The sequence below is a fragment of the Malaclemys terrapin genome, chromosome 10 (assembly GCF_027887155.1).
Source record: "Malaclemys terrapin pileata isolate rMalTer1 chromosome 10, rMalTer1.hap1, whole genome shotgun sequence".
NCBI classification, from domain to species: domain Eukaryota; kingdom Metazoa; phylum Chordata; order Testudines; family Emydidae; genus Malaclemys; species Malaclemys terrapin.
In genome coordinates, this window is record NC_071514.1 from 1,012,408 (window position 1) to 1,028,125 (window position 15,718).

The 15,718-nt window shown below is 61.4% G+C and overlaps 2 protein-coding genes across 2 annotated transcripts; one reads left to right on the forward strand and one right to left on the reverse strand.

Moving 5' to 3' along the window:
- Positions 1 to 363: 363 nt before the first annotated feature.
- On the reverse strand, positions 364 to 5,494 carry GDPGP1 (GDP-D-glucose phosphorylase 1). The gene is made up of 2 exons (XM_054042185.1): positions 4,869 to 5,494; positions 364 to 2,071 (listed from the first exon to the last, which is right to left on the reverse strand). The coding sequence occupies exons 1-2, from the start codon at positions 5,168 to 5,170 to the stop codon at positions 805 to 807; spliced, it is 1,569 nt and encodes a 522-aa protein (XP_053898160.1). The 5' UTR covers positions 5,171 to 5,494; the 3' UTR covers positions 364 to 804.
- A 2,342-nt stretch (positions 5,495 to 7,836) lies between these two features.
- CIB1 (calcium and integrin binding 1) lies at positions 7,837 to 15,361 on the forward strand. The gene is made up of 7 exons (XM_054042309.1): positions 7,837 to 8,016; positions 8,886 to 8,920; positions 11,630 to 11,732; positions 12,217 to 12,370; positions 12,728 to 12,846; positions 12,944 to 13,032; positions 14,077 to 15,361. Exons 1-7 carry the CDS (start codon positions 7,966 to 7,968, stop codon positions 14,096 to 14,098), a joined length of 573 nt encoding a protein of 190 aa, XP_053898284.1. The 5' UTR covers positions 7,837 to 7,965; the 3' UTR covers positions 14,099 to 15,361.
- Positions 15,362 to 15,718: the final 357 nt, after the last annotated feature.

Here is a 15,718-nt window from a genome sequence, read left to right on the forward strand (position 1 = left end):
CTGCCAGTTCTGCGGATGATGTACAAGCCAGAGTAGCCTCCTGTATCCAAACTGGGGGTCTCTGCAAGGTTAGGGTAGACTCAAGCCCCATCCCTCTGAGCTGGGGGGCCCTGCAGGGTTAGGGTAGATTTCAGCCCCATCTCTCTGAGCTGGGGGGCCCTGCAGGGCTACCTATCTATGGTGTTTTCAGGGTGCCTGTCATGGTGGCATCTAAGCACTTGAATAAAGTGATAAGCTATGACTGGTACATGCTGGGAGCTGCTCTGTGGAATAGAAAGAGGTCACTGGGATGCAGGCACATTCTGATCAAACTGGCCCTTTACCATGTGCTATTGGAAAGAGAGGGGACAGGAAGCTGTGTGATGCTGCGGTATTTCCAAAGGTGGGGTTTATTGGCTGATTCACCAGAAACAAGCCAACAGTTCAATCATTAACTAGATCAGGAACTTGGGGGGGTCACACCCCCGCTTTATCTCCCACTCCCAGCACACCGCAGAGCCCCACCTAAACTCACATGGGGCAAGTGAGATTAAGGACAAAGCCCACCATGGAGATCTTCCTTCGATTGTGGCCAATGATGCTACAACAGGCCAGTCAGTGTCCCAGAGGGTCCAGTCTGCAGTGCCCGCGGGGACAGTGGTTCAAACAGCAAGGTTGCCTCCATGCTGGATCCTGGAGGCAAATCCAGTCATGCCCTGCTCCCCGACTGCCCCAATGAACGATTCTACAGCAGTTACAAAATACGCAAGAGTGAGACTTGACCCCAGAAAGTGCGACGTCGTGTGCAATGCAGAGCCCGTGTGGTTACTCTGTGAGAAGTGTCACCAGCTGGCCTCGGAGCTGTGACAGCTGCGGCTCAGGGAGGAGGTATCTCTGGATGATGTGAATGGCTTCTGTCTCCGTAATGCTCTGGAAGTCCTCGGCAGTTTTGATGGGCAAGTGCCCAGCCAGCTCACAAAGTGCCACATTAAATGCAGCTTCCCCTTTGGACCCAAAGCAGGACCTCCTGGCCCAGATGAGCACCCGGATTCCAGAGCGGGTCTCCGAGTGGGATGGCTCCCCAGGAGCAGTTCCCCGGGTCACAAACACGTTGTGTGCAATCTCTTTATCCACCAGGTAGTCAGTGACTTGGCAGACATTGTGCGCTAGGGCCCCCAGGTCCTCCCCTTCACTGTAGAACAGGAACCCTGGGGCTGGGACCCCCCGCAGGAAGTGGAAGTTGAGTGTGGGGCACAGGGGTTCGCCTGGTGCAGTCTCAGTCAGGAGCTCCCAATCCAGGTAAAACCCATGTAGGTGCAAGTGGTTGACCGAGGCGAAGCCTCCCAGGCTGTTAAACCCAACGCGGAAACCTGGGTGGGCACTGAGAAGAACCGACTCCAGCCCGAACTGGAGCAGCTCCTGGGTGAGAATCTGAGGCAGGCAGAGAGTGGGGTCTGGAATAAAGAGCACATGTCCAAACTCCAAGGGGCTGACATTAATCACCACTAGGATGCGGTCAGGTATCCCTGGGAGTTTCGACTCCGGCAGGCCCCCTTGGAACTGAGAGCACCCCCTGCTGGAAGGGTGGGGACTTGGGTCCCTGACCATATGGAAGAGGATTTCCCCTGGTTTGATCTTATTGAAGTGGAATTGCTGGGGGTTGAATTTCTGCCTGACACTCTGGATGTCCTGTGGTTTCCTTCTCTCCAGACCTCTCTGGATGTTCAGCTGGGCCACAAACCGGACATTCCCTGGCAAGATACGGGTCTGCAGCTCCCCCAGGTGATACCTGAACAAACCCAGCTTCATCCTCTCCTCCCAACCGGACTGCAAAGCTCTGTCAAAGCGAGACATGGTGCGGCTTGCTGGCCCCTCTGACCTGCTTCTCCACCACCCAACCCCACACAGAACAAAATCATCTTCCCCATAAACAAAGTCCTCCAAGCAGGACACAGCACGGCACTCTGGCTGCTCCTGGGATGGCAACCCCAATGTTTCATGGAGGGCTTGGCTGGCACCCAGGGACACTGCCATGTTAGATGAGCAGCAGCACCTGCTCAGGGCTCCCCTGCAGGCAGCATCTCCAGCCGTTCTGAAACAGACAATGGAATAAGCAGGGGCTGTTATGGGGACATGGATAAAGCAAAGAGAAACAGCCCATCTGTACAAAACGCCAAGGACTCCACTGACTGTGTTATTGCCGCAGAGCGGGGGAGTGCTGACAGTGCACGTCTGGGAGTCAGGCCGCTGGGTCCTAGTCCCCCATTGAGTGCACTTCGGCAAGTCCCTTCCCCACCCATCACATGGGGAGAATGCTGACCTCCCAGGGGGCTGAGAGGGTTAGTTAGTGTTAGAAGGTGTGTGAGATCCTCTGGTGGAAGGCCAAAGAATTGCCAATGATTGTATCATTGCTACAGCGGGTACTAGGAAAGCAGCCACACTGGCGGAAAAACTCCAGCAGTGCAGGTCTCTGAGAGCAGAGCGCCACGGGCCTCTGCTCTTGGCAGTGGCACTGACCCCCAGTCCCATCGAATACAGCCTAGCACAAGATCTCTGTGCTGCTGTCACAGCACTGCCTGGGATCATTCTAGCTACCCCAGAGATGGAGGGATAGCTCAGTGGTTTGAGCATTAGCCTGCTAAACCCAGGGTTGTGAGTTCAGACCTTGAGGGGGCCACTTAGGGATCTGGGGCAAGAATCAGTACTTGGTCCTGCTAGTGAAGGCAGGGGGCTGGACTCGATGACCTTTTGGGGTCCCTTCCAGTTCTATGAGATAGGTGTATCTCCATATTAAAAAAAAAGAGATCACCCCTCCCTGCATGATTTCCCAAGACAGCTACATAGCACAGGGCCAAGGAAACAACTGGAAGGTTTGCGAGTGCAGGAGACAGAATCTTCATCAGAGATGGAGCTGGACAATGGAACTCACTGCCCCATGAGAGAAGAGGCTGTGGGCCTTACTGCACTCAGAACTAAATGCAAAACCTATTCCTTATCTTGCAGCCTGGCCCACTGTCTGGCTTCCTGCACAGCACACTCCCCACACATGGACCCAGACAACAACCCTGTAGGCTGATCACCATGCTTCTCCTAAGGCCTGGGACATAACCCTGGAGACAATAAGGGGCTCACACGCTGCAGGACAGGGGCTGCGAGATCCACGCAGAGAGAGCCCATGCCCATGGTCGTGCAGGGGCCAGGGCAGTAGACTAGTGTAGGAGAGCCTGTCCCCAGTGATCCAGGAGCCCCGTGTATCGACTCGGGAAGTGCAGGCGATGTACAGGTCTGCGGGGTGTTCCCATGATCACACACGTGCTAACAGTTACAGACCGTCCCTCTCTCAGACCCTGCCCACCAGCACCTCTCCCCCATGCCCCGCGCTCTGAACAAAGCCCCAGGCTGAACCTCACCGCCCACCGCCGGGCGGGTCTCCCGTCCCACCGCTTCGCCAGCAGCGGCTCAGGGTCCTCCTGCAGCCCCAGCTCCGGCCGCAGCCCGGTGTAGGGAAGGATGCGGCTCTGCTACACGTGGGCTACTGACGGGACTGAGCATGCTCGGTACATCTGCTGAAGCCACTGCCCTTCCCCCTGCCCTTACACCCGCAGGGTCCTGCTGGGGTTCCAAGGGGGCGAATCGGAGGAGGAGGGGGGCAGGGTCTGAGCGGGGACGGGGGGGGGAGTTGACTGGTCTGGGGGGTCAAGCGGCTGGAGGCAGCAGTAGGAGGGGGGCTAAAGGGAAGATCAGGGCTGGGGGGGGAGGGAGGCGGAGTTAAGCCCAGGAGGGAGGCGCTGGCAGAGGGTGACCAAGGGCAAAACCCGGCCCAGGCAGGGCAGGGGGGGGCAGCAGTTACCCCAGTGGCACTGAGACACCACTGCCTGGCAAAATAGCTTGGGGGGGGGGGGGCGAGAGGCTTCTTTATTTGAGCAAAGTGGCTTTTTTGTAGCGTCCCATGAACTGAGCATGCTCAGTAACATCTGCTGAAGCCACTGCCCTTCCCCCTGCCCTTGGTAGCGGTAGGAGTCTGGGGACTGCTATTGGCAGGAGTTACAAAGGGGGCGAATCGGAACAGGGGGTGCCCAGGGTCGGAGCGGGGCGGAAATTGACTGGTCAGGCCTGGAGGGAGGCGTTGGCAGAGGGTGACAGAGGGCAAAACCCAGCACAGGCGGGGCACAGGGGGTAGCAGTTACCCGTGTGACGGAGGGACCCGTGATGGCAAAAATGGTGGTGGGCAGAGCAGAGGGGCTTTTGTATTTCCCCTCTCACAGACAGCACCTCTCAGCATCGGCGTCCCAGGGCTGGGTTCTTAAAGGCACGGGCATGCCAATGCCTAGTCAATGCATCTCCTCTTTGTCTGATCTAACCGACTGAGGCTATATCTACTCTACACATTTCAAAGTGCTGTCGCGGTTCCAGTGCTCCTGGTAATCCACCTCGATGAGGGGATTAGCTCCGAGCACTGGGACCCGAGCCTGTCCACACTAGCGCTTTCAAGCGCTCAAACTTGCTGCGCTCGGGGTATGTGTGTGATTTCTCACACCTCTGAGCCAGCGAGTTAGAGCACTTTAACTTGCCAGTGTAGATAATCCCTGAGACTTAATTCAGTGAAACATTTTACACATATCCCCTCAGAAACAAAGACTCCCTTATCACTGTATCTGAATGCACAGAGTCTCCGAGCACTTGCCCAAGTTGTCTTATCTGCTGCTGGGACACATTCCTAGGAAGAGCAGTATCCTTCACTACACCGGCCCAGAGCCGCCACCCGCACAATGAAACTCATTTCCTGCTGCTCGGGCCCCGCAGCGCCGCCGACCGCCTGGGCTCTCCGGGCAGCGCCCACGCTCCCTCCCAGGCCAGGCTGCGGCGGGGCAGACACAGCCCGCACTTACCGGCCGGCCGCCTGTGGGAGCCGCTGGTGTCTCCCCGCCTGCCGGGCCCGGGTTTGTCTGCAAATCCCTCGGGACAGCGGCGGAGCAGCGCGGAGATCCCGCAGCCTGGCCCCGGGGGAGAGCAGCGGAGTGGCTCCAGGAGGACAGGTGAGGTGTCTCCGCTGCCTCGCCGGGTTCCAAGGTTGGGGCCGGAGGAGGAGACGCTGGAGCTGGTTTCCGCAGCAGCAGGATTTGCTGGTGGAGTGACTCACCGTGCACCTGCAGGCCACACCCTGCTGCTGCCCCTGGGCTCGGCGTCCCATGGAGGCGAGAGAAGGCCGGGCCTGCCTGAGCAGCAGGGAGCTGGAGTGGGAGGGCTCCTGGCCGCTCGACCACGAGGGTGCAGAAAGACTGGGTTAGAAATTGTGTTTAACCCCAGCGGTTTGCCTTAGGGCGCTGGTTTAGCTCCAGCATCTCCCTCCACCCTCCATGTCAGTGCCAGGCTCACCAACAACACCGCCACAGTGGTCCCGGCAGTACCCAGCACCCAGAGAACAGCGCCCGGCAGCACCCGGAGAACAGCGCCGGCAGCACCCAGAGAACAGCACCCGGCAGCACCCAGAGAACAGCGCCCGGCAGCACCCAGAGAACAGCGCCGGCAGCACCCAGAGAACAGCGCCGGCAGCACCCAGAGAACAGCGCCCGGCAGCACCCAGAGAACAGCGCCCAGCACCCGGAGAACAGCGCCGGCAGCACCCAGAGAACAGCGCCTGGCACCCAGAGAACAGCGCCTGGCACCCAGAGAACAGCACCCAGCACCCGGAGAACAGCGCCGGCAGCACCCAGAGAACAGCGCCCGGCAGCACCCAGAGAACAGGACCCAGCACCCAGAGAACAGCGCCCGGCAGCACCCAGAGAACAGCGCCCGGCAGCACCCAGAGAACAGCACCCAGCACCCAGAGAACAGTGCCTGGGCAGCACCCAGCACCTGGAGAACAGTGCCAGGCAGCAGCCAGCACCCGGAGAACAGCGCCCGGCAGCACCCAGAGAACAGCGCCCGGCAGCACCCAGCACCTGGAGAACAGCGCCTGGCAGCACCCAGAGAACAACGTCCGGCAGCACCCAGCACCCAGAGAGCCGCCCCGGCGCTGGAGGTCCCGGGCAGTGCTCAGCACACGGCGCGCTCTGTGCTGGTATTATTTGTACTCTGACAGTGCTCACAACATGGCGGGTACTGTGTGTCCCAGCTCACCCTGCCCCTCACACACGGTGTCGGGCTCCCGGGAGCAGAGCGATTGGCTGCAGCACCGAGAACAAGCCTGCGTTGGGAAGGGACCTAGAGGGCTTTGCCAACTTCACAGATGGCAGCGCGGGGTCACGTCACACACCATGGACAGCTGATGGGGCGGCGGGCAGCAGTGTTCAGTGGGAGAGGGGAACAGCTCCCAACATGCCCTGCTCGGGAGGGGGGGCACAGACCCCAGCATGACTTATGAGGAGAGGCTGAGGGAACTGAGATTGTTTAGTCTGCAGAAGAGAAGAATGAGGGGGGATTTGATAGCTGCTTTCAACTACCTGAAAGGGGGTTCCAAAGAGGATGGATCTAGACTGTTCTCAGTGGTGGCAGATGACAGAACAAGGAGCAATGGTCTCAAGTTGCAGTGGGGGAGGTTTAGGTTGGATATTAGGAAACACTATTTCACTAGGAGGGTGGTGAAGCACTGGAATGGGTTATCTAGGGAGGTGGTGGAGTCTCCTTCCTTAGAGGTTTTTAAGGTCAGGCTTGACAAAGCCCTGGCTGGGATGATTTACTTGGGGATTGGTCCTGCTTTGAGCAGGGGGATGGACTAAAATGATGCTATGCCCCACTCCGAGGCAGGGCCGGCTCCAGGCACCAGCGTAGCAAGCAAGTGCCTGGGACGGCCAATGAAGAGGGGAGCGGCATGTCCGGCCATTTGGCGGCAATTCGGCGGCGGGGCCATCACTCCCTCTCGGATGGAAGGACTTGCCGCCATAGAATGAAGCGGTGCTAGAGCTGCCGCCGATCACAATCGCCCCCCCCCCCGCGCTTGGGGCGGCAAAAACGGTAGAGCCGACCCTGCTCCGAGGGGAGGGGGACACAGCTCCCAGTATGCCCTGCTCTGGGAGGGGAGCAGGGTGACCAGATGTCCTGATTTTATAGGTACAGTCCTGATATTTGGGGATTTTTCTTATATAGGTGCCTTTTACACCCCCCCCCCCTCACTGTCCTGATTTTTCATACTTGCTATCCGGTCACACTAGGGGAGGGGGGCACAGCTCCCAGCATGTCCCACTCTGGGCACTGGGGGACGGGGGGGACACAGCTCCCAGCATGCCCCGCTCTGGGCACTGGGGGGCGGGGGGGACACAGCTCCCAGCATGCCCCGCTCTGGGCACTGGGGGGCGGGGGGGACAGCTCCCAGCATGCCCCGCTCTGGGCACTGGGGGGCGGGGGGGACAGCTCCCAGCATGCCCCGCTCTGGGCACTGGGGGACGGGGGGCACAGCTCCCAGCATGCCCCGCTCCGGGCACTGTGGGGTGGGGGGACACAGCTCCCAGCATGCCCTGCTCTGGGCACTGGGGGGCGGGGGGGCACAGCTCCCAGCATGCCCCACTCTGGGCACTGGGGGAGTTGGGGGGCACAGCTCCCAGCATGCCCCGCTCTGGGCACTGGGGGGCGGGGGGGACAGCTCCCAGCATGCCCCGCTCTGGGCACTGGGGGACGGGGGGCACAGCTCCCAGCATGCCCCGCTCCGGGCACTGTGGGGCGGGGGGACACAGCTCCCAGCATGCCCTGCTCTGGGCACTGGGGGGCGGGGGGGCACAGCTCCCAGCATGCCCCACTCTGGGCACTGGGGGAGTTGGGGGGCACAGCTCCCAGCATGCCCCGCTCTGGGCACTGGGGCGGTGGGGGGCACAGCTCCCAGCATGCCCCGCTCCGGGCACTGTGGGGCGGGGGGGCACAGCTCCCAGCATGCCCCGCTCCGTGGCCCTTTAAGCCGTGGGCGTTGCCATGGAGCGGTTTCCTGGAGACGGTGACGGGACGTCCCGGGCGGACGGAAAGTGACGGAGTTGCGGAAGTTGGGTCCGAGCCGCCATGGGGGGGTCGGCCAGTCAGCTGCCGCGGGACCTGCTCGGCGAGTACCAGGTACCGCCCCCCCCCGGCCAGACTGCCCCCCGCCCCGGCCGGACTGTCCCCCCCCTCGTCCCCTTCCCCCTCCCGGGCCCCCTCCTGCCCCCCTTCTCCCCCCCCCCCGGCCGGACTGCCCCCCCCCGCGTCCCCTTCCCCCTCTCGCGCCGGCCGGACTGCCCCCCCCCGCGTCCCCTTCCCCCTCCCAGGCCCCCTCCTGCCCCCCTTCTCCCCCCCCCCGGCCGGACTGCCCCCCCCCGCGTCCCCTTCCCCCTCCCGGGCCCCCTCCTGCCCCCCCCTCGTCCCCTTCCCCCTCCCGGGCCCCCTCCTGCCCCCCTTCTCCCCCCCCCGGCCGGACTGCCCCCCCTAGCGTCCCCTTCCCCCTCTCGCGCCGGCCGGACTGCCCCCCCCCCGCGTCCCCTTCCCCCTCCCAGGCCCCCTCCCCCCCCCTTCTCCCCCCCCCCCGCCGGACTGCCCCTCCCTCCAGCGTCCCCTTCCCCCTCTCGCGCCGGCCGGACTGCCCCCCCCCCCCGCGTCACCTTCCCCCTCCCGGCCCGGCCAGACTGCCCCCCCTTCTCTCCCCCCGGCCGGACTGCCCCCGTCCCCCCTCCGAGCGCCCCTCCCCCCGGCCGGACTGGATCCTTCCTGCCCCCCCTTCCCCCCGTCCAGCCTGGCCCGGCCCCCGTGCTCCCCCCCCCCCCCCAGCGATTGCTCTGCCGGGTCTGCAGGCTGGGGTACCCCTCGCCTCCCTGCTGTGGCAGGCACCGCCTCGTCCCTCCAGTGCTCTGCGGCGGTGGGACCCCGCGGGGGGGGTCCGGGCAGTGCTGGCGCTGAGAGCCCCCCTCAGCCGAGCTGCAGGGATAACTTTCCCCTTCTCTCTTTCCCAGGAGCTGACCTTCCTGACCAAGCAGGAGATCTTGCTGTAAGCACCCCTCGGGCTGGCTTTCTTCCGGCCCTACACACCGCTCAGGGCTGATGCTGAGCTGTGGGGCCAGGTCTATACATGAGGGGGCAGGTCAGATGCTGGCCCTCTGGGTAGCAGCCCCAGTCCCCATGGGGAGGGGGAGTCATTGCAGAGCTCCGTGGGGAGGGGTCTATGATAGGGTTACCATATTTAAAAAATAAAAAAAGAGGACACTCCACGGGGGGCTGGCCCCGCCCCAACTCCGCCCCTTCCCCAAAGTCCCCGCCCTAACTCCCCCTCCTCCCTCCCAGCCACACAAAAAGGGCTGCCCGACCGCTACCAGCTTCATGGTTTGCCGGGCAGCCCCCAGACCCTGTGCCCCCGCCCAGCGCTTCCCCAGCACAGCTGGAGCCCAGGAGGGGAAGCGCCCAGCCGGGGGCGCAGGGTCTGGAGGCTGCCCGGCAAACCGTGAAGCCAGTAGCGCTTGGGCTTCGGGCAGCCCCTATGCCTCCGGACCCTGCGCCCCCGGCTGGGCACTTCCCCTCCGGGGCTCCGGCTGCTCTGCTCCTCCCCTGACTCTTCGGCTCTGTTTAAGAGCCAAGCTGCCCAAGCCAGCGCTACCGGCTTCGTGCAGCCCCCTTGCCTCCGGACCCTGCGCTGTTGGAGCAGAGCAGCTGGAGCCGGGGAGGAGAAGTGCCCGGCCGGCGGCTGGGGTCCGGAGGCAAGGGGGTCTGCCCGAAGCCGGTAGCACTGGCTTGGTGTGACGAACTGGGACTGTTCTTGCTGGGGTGTGGGAATGCTGACAGGGGAGTGTGACTAGGATGGTCTGCATTGGGGGATGGGAGTCGGCCCAAGGGAACATACCTGAGCTTGTAACATGAGAACCCAGGAGGGGATTGGAGGTCAGGTGACTCCGGGGCCCGGGAAACTGAACAAAGGCTGTGGGAGGGGTCGCTGAAGGCAGAGTGCTGGAAGCAGGCTGGAAGGAGGCTGGAGAGATGGCTGGGAGGCAGAGATGGCTCTGACCCCCCAAAGGGGGGTGGGCTGGCATGCCCTGGGACCCCAAGCTGGACCTAACTGAGGGGGGGCCCTGTTGTCTGTGCCTGCAAGACCTGTCTTGGACTGTATTCCTGTCATCCAAATAAACCTTCTGCTCTACTGGCTGGCTGAGAGTCATGGTGAATCGCAGGAAGCCGGGGGTGCAGGGCCCTGAGTTCCCCAATACTCCGTGACACTTGGGCAGCTTGGCTCTTAAACAGAGCCGAAGTCTGAGTCCGGGGAGGAGCAGAGCAGCTGCGGGAGAGGAAGTGCCCGTCCGGTATTTTTCCCGGACATGTTCGGCTTTTTGGCAATTCCCCCCGGACGGGGGTTTGATTGCCGAAAAGCCGGACATGTCCGTGAAAAACGGGACGTGTGGTAACCCTAGTCTACGAGGAGCTGGGCCCAGACCTGACATTGCTGCTCCTGGACCGTGAAGGGCAGCAGCAGAGGCCCCAGAGCGCAGCTGGGCTCTAGGGCCGAGTACAAGCTAGACGGTCTCTGCTAGGTCACCTGTAGGCCCTGCCTGGCAGAGAGTGAGACGGTTACACGAGAAACAGTCTCTATTCAAACAGTGCTGCCCTGCTGCCCCCCAGCATGGGGGCTGCTGCCCCAGGGAAACCCAGGTGATAGTATGGCCCTAGAGCCAGAGTCCCCTTACCCTGCTTGTACTCTGACCTGCATCCCCCCGCCCCCTGAGTGCAAGAGGCAGTGCAGGGGTACTTTGCTCCAAGTTGCTGGTGTGTTGGCATCTGTTGCACTGCACCCGGAGGTGGATGCAGGTGGCTATGGGAGCATGGCCTAGGGGTCATGCATCCCAGCCCCGGTGCTTGCAAAGGGGCGGGGGGGAAGTGTGGTGCAGCAGTGGGCAGTGGCCAGGGAGCGCTTCCCTTCTGAACTGGAGTCTCTTCCTGCTCTTGGTGTGTTCCCTGGCACAAGGGCACTTTGAACCCGGCACTCTGTGTGCTGGACTTTGCTTCAGGGAGTGGTGGCTTCTTGGTGTTTCTAGCCTGCTGCTGTCTGCGGGGTCTGGTTTTACTCGCTGCGCTGATGGGCTGCTTGAGGCAAAGAAGGAAAAATAAGATCTCCAGGCTGGGCTGTGTCAGCGTCTGCCCTGCTGGTGCTGTGATGCTGTAGCTGCGAATGTCCGTGGGCTGTGCAGGGCCTTGCTGAATGCCGCTTTGCTGCGTTTGACGCTGTTGGTACACACCCAGCCTAGCCTGGTTGTCAGTGGCACCCTGGCTGAGAGCGAGTAATGGCCCAGGCAGCTGGTCCTGAAGTGTCCTGTGTGCAGCTGTCACTGCTGCTACCTGCTGTGTGTCCCAGCACTGTAACCTCTGCAGCCAGCCGGGCATAGGCTAGTGTCTGAGTGCCACCCCGTAACAGGACAGGGGTGGGGTAGGGGGATCACAGCGCGGTGTGTCTAGGAGCTGGCACAGGAGGCAGCTGCAGATGCTGTGGTGCCTGCAGAGGGCCGAGAAGAGGGCTGGCCGGGGACTGATTGGCTAACACTGTTCCAGGGTGTTGTTTCTGGTGCAGCATGGGGGGTGTGCTCAGGGCTGGGGAATAGTCACCTCTCCAGGCAACTCTGGGAAGAATTACCCCGGCAGGCCCCCAGCTAAGCTCAGCAGCCTCTGTCCCAGACCGTTAGCAGCTCTGCCATGCGCTAATTGTTCTTGTCTCCCAAAGTGCCCACAAGAGATTCAGGGAGCTGCTGTCAAAGGAGGAGAGAGAGAGTATCCTGCAGAAAAGAGTCCCCAAGAGCAAGATCCTCACACTACCTGAACTGAAGGTGTGGTGCACACCCCTTCTGCTTAGCCTCCCCCTCCCACCCAGCCCTAGGAGGAACCAGGTCAGTCCCACTGATCTCTTGGGTCTGGGCCAAGACTTGGATGCTGGCTGTGGGCAGCTGCCGTTCGTTTTGGGTGTGCTCTGCAATCGGGGAGGCGGTTCCAGTCATGGTGCGCTTGCTCCACTTCCCGTTCCCCGCTGCGCTGCCAGGGCTGTGGGAAGAGGTGTCAGTCAGCATGGTGCCCAGCTTCCCAGGCCACGCAGGTGCTGCAGGCACCTGATGGCAGGGGGCTAACCAGCAGCAAATGGAATTGCACAGGAAGTTGAGGGTCTCTGCACAGTCAGGGATTTTAAGGCTGGAAGGGACCATTGTAATCATCTGCCTGACCCCTCTGGAACCCCCACTGAGCTAGAGCAGAACTGCCCTGCTGCTGCTGGGAAGTCCTGGTGCCTGAGTCCAGTGGTGATTCCCCATGTGTTGACAGGCAAACCCGTTCCAGGACCGGATCTGCCGGGTCTTCTCCACCTCAGAGGATGGGGATGGCAGCATGTCCTTTGAAGACTTCCTTGACATGCTGAGCGTCTTCAGCGACTCAGCCACTTCGGAGATCAAATCCCACTACGCCTTCCGCATCTTCGGTAGAGATCAGCCAGGCCCCGGGGTGAATGCTCTGCTTCGCGGGTCCCTCTGTGCAGAGCAGGGCTTGGGGGGGGGGGGGGGGGGGTCACGTCAGGAACCTGCTGTCCATGGGTGACTTTGCCTAGCTGCAGTCTGAGGTGCTTGGAGCAGATTGTGGTGTTAGCCAGCCCTACCCCAGTGAAGGGCTCCAAGGGGGAGGCTGCGAGGCCCCCGGGGCAAGCCTGAGGCCCAGCCAAGAACCCCCTCTCTGGGAGCACTCCTGCTTGTGACTCTCCTGTGTTGCTAGGCCATAGCCATGGAAACAGGGTCTCATGGGCAAGTGCCTCTGATGGTAACCTGGACGTTTCCCCCCAAAGATTTTGACGATGATGGGACCCTGGACAGGAAGGACCTGGAGAAGCTGGTGAACTGCCTGACAGGGGAAGGAGATGAGACTAGGCTGAGTGAGTCAGAGATGGACCAGCTCATCCAGAACGTGAGTCTGTGGGGCTTGGCCAGGAGGGCTTGCTGGACCTGCTGTGTGGGGCTGCTCAAGCAGGCTTTGAGGGCTGGTGTTTCCCTTTCCCTGACAGATCCTGGAGGAGTCCGATATTGACAAGGATGGGACCATTAACCTCTCTGAGTTCCAGCATGTCATTTCTCGATCACCAGACTTTGCCAGGTACCTCTGTCTCAACTGCTTGCTGCAGTGTCTGGCTGGAGAAAATCCAGTGCTTGCTAGGGAGGGAAAGCTAGCCAGTGGGTGGAATGGGGGTTTGCTTAACTCTCTGCGCAGAGTGGACACACCTCTCCCAGCTGGTAGCAGGGCTAAAAGCGCAGATGTGCGCTAAAAGTCTCCTATAACAGTGAAGAAACCTTTGCCTATCTCTAGCCCTGTCCACTGAGGCCTTGCAATGCTCTGGGAACACTTCCTACGCACCTGAGTCCCAGTTCAATGGGGCTGCGGCTCCTGACCCCTTCCTAGCGAGCTGTATTGTGGCAGTGCCTAGATGCTCCACTCATTTGTCTGGTCTCCAGCGCCTTCTGCCGGGAGCTGTATGTAAGCACAGAGACCGTGCCTGCCCGAGGAGCTCGCAGACAGAACGCAGCTGGCGGAGTGGGGGAAAGGGCTGTTCTGTCCATGCTGCAGGTGGGGCAGGGAGCGACTCGCCAGAGTTACACAGGGAGGCTGTAACAGAGCTGGGAGTAGAATCCATGGCTCTAACTCCCAGGCCAGTCTCGTTACCACCGGCCCATCCTTCCTGCTTCGCAAACAGAACGAGCACCGCCTGGCCGCAGCAGGGCCTTCTCCTTTCACGGGAGGATAGAGGCACAGGCTTTGCTTGCCTACAGTCACACCCTGGCAGCAGGAGAACCCAGCTCTCCCGTCTTCTAGTCCTGAGCCTCACGCACCAGACTGCCCTCCTGCCCCATTCCAGGGCTCACGCGCCCCCTTCCCTGGCCACTCGACTCCTCTAGCTTGATGGGGGCTGTCTGACCATGCTCAGGGTATCCAGGGCACACCCCCCCTCGAGCCATTGGCAGAAGACATCCAGAATCATGTCTCAAACACCAGCTGCATTCTGCTTGGGTCTGCCATGTCCCCTCTGAGCTCCTTTCACGCCATGTTACAAACAGCCCTTCCCGTGCCCAGCACTGGAGCCCCCAGCGAGTAGCTCCCCTGTGGCACAGCATGAGAATGGGCTGGTCACTGTGTCTCTTTCAGTTCCTTCAAGATCGTGCTGTGATGGCGCCACGTCCCTTCAATCGGAGGTGTCCTGTGGCTGGCTGTCCCTTCCTAGCCGGCTGTGCGGCTCTGCACCATCTCTGCGCAGTGGCTGGATCCTTCCCCTTCTGGCAAACAGATGCAATAATATTGGTGACTCCAGGATCGTGCTAGGAGTCCAGTGTCTAGGAGCACTCCTTCCATAGTGCCTTATGCAGGGCTCCACGGGGCAAGGCCTCTCCTGCCCAGTATGCTGTGCCTTCTGTGCTCTTCTTGGTCTGCAGGCTCCTTAATGCAGCTGCCTTGTGCTTCCAACAAACGCCTGGCCCACGGAGACTACAGGTCCCAGCCTGTCAAGCCATACTGGATCAGAGCAGAGGCTGCTGGGATCTCTAGTCTCCATGGGCTATATTTTCATGGGCTTACTCCTATGCAAACCAGGTGCAGTCCTCTTGGCCTGCCCTGGACATCCTGAGCTGGAGAGGGGAACTCCTGCTGGGGCCTGGTGATAATCCAGGGCTCACCCTCCCAAGCCTCTTTGTGCCTTCCACGAGCAAACTGGCAGCTAGGACTCCGGCAAGAGCCCCTGAGGGTGCAGCAGGCCTGGCTGGCTCCGAGGGGTCAGGCAAAGGGATGCAGCACACGGGGCTGGTTTGACTATGCAATAGTGTAACAGGCACCTTACAATGCTGCAGCCCAGCAGCTCGGGCCAGGGTGTTTCTGTAACTTCCCAACTCCCTCTCGTTGGCCCACGCGCAGCTTTCTACTCAGCCAGAGTCTGCGGGGGGGAGGTCCTGGGGGGCCTGGCACAGGCCCCAGCGTTCACAGGGCTGGCAGCGGGCAGGGCCACAGCTGAGAACTGACTTGTAAAGCTTCCGCCTGTGCTGCTCCCAATCTGCCCTGCCCTGGGAGTCAGTGTCTGCTGGTGCTGTACCTCCCTTCCCGAAGCAGCCGCTGATTCCTGTTGTCAGGCCCCCTGGCCCTGGGTCCTTCCCCTGCTAGGCAGCTGCTGCAGGCCAGGGGAAGGCAATGGCCCTCAGGCAGAACGCTCCACTCTGCGGTCCCCCCCCTGCCTGCTGCTGCCTGACACAGTGCTAGTGCCTGGCTGGGGAGCAAAGACTCGGTGTTTTTTCTTTTCTTTCTACCCTTTCTTACACGTGGTAAAGCAGCTGGCGTGCCCGTGCTGGGCGCTCCCCCACTGTGGGACGGAGGGCCTGCAGTACTCTGCACGGGGCGGGGGGCTGCTCAGCCATGTAGGGAGAATGAATAAAGAGTTGGAGTCTTACCCGTGTGTGTGTGTGTGTGTGTGTGCGCGCGCGCAGAGAACTGAGGGCTCTGCAGGGAGATGTGTGGGGTTGGTTTCCCCACCCCCACAGCATGAGCACCCCCTGGGCCATGGCTCTGGGCAGCCTGCAGCAACCTGCCATCACCTGGAACACTCGAGGGGGCAGTACTGCCTCCTGGGCTGAATGTGTCGGGCCAGAGGCTATAATCTCTCCTGCCCCATCATTAGGGGAGGGGGTTAATAAATAAATTAATGGAGATATCCCATCTCCTGGAACTGGAAGGGACCTTGAAGGTCATCGAGTCCAGCCCCCTGCCTTCACTAGCAGGACCAAGTACTGATTTTGCCCTAGATCCC

Bases quoted from the DNA above. Each gene is read 5' to 3' on its own strand.
- GDPGP1 (XM_054042185.1), bottom strand. From the start codon at position 5,170: ATGGGACGCCGAGCCCAGGGGCAGCAGCAGGGTGTGGCCTGCAGGTGC. The intron at 2,072-4,868 runs GTAAGTGCGGGC...TGTCTGTTTCAG, and splicing joins CTCCCACAGGCGGCCGGCCG to AACGGCTGGAGATGCTGCCT.
- CIB1 (XM_054042309.1), top strand. From the start codon at position 7,966: ATGGGGGGGTCGGCCAGTCAGCTGCCGCGGGACCTGCTCGGCGAGTAC. The intron at 8,921-11,629 runs GTAAGCACCCCT...TGTCTCCCAAAG, and splicing joins ACCAAGCAGGAGATCTTGCT to TGCCCACAAGAGATTCAGGG. The intron at 12,847-12,943 runs GTGAGTCTGTGG...TTTCCCTGACAG, and splicing joins TGGACCAGCTCATCCAGAAC to ATCCTGGAGGAGTCCGATAT.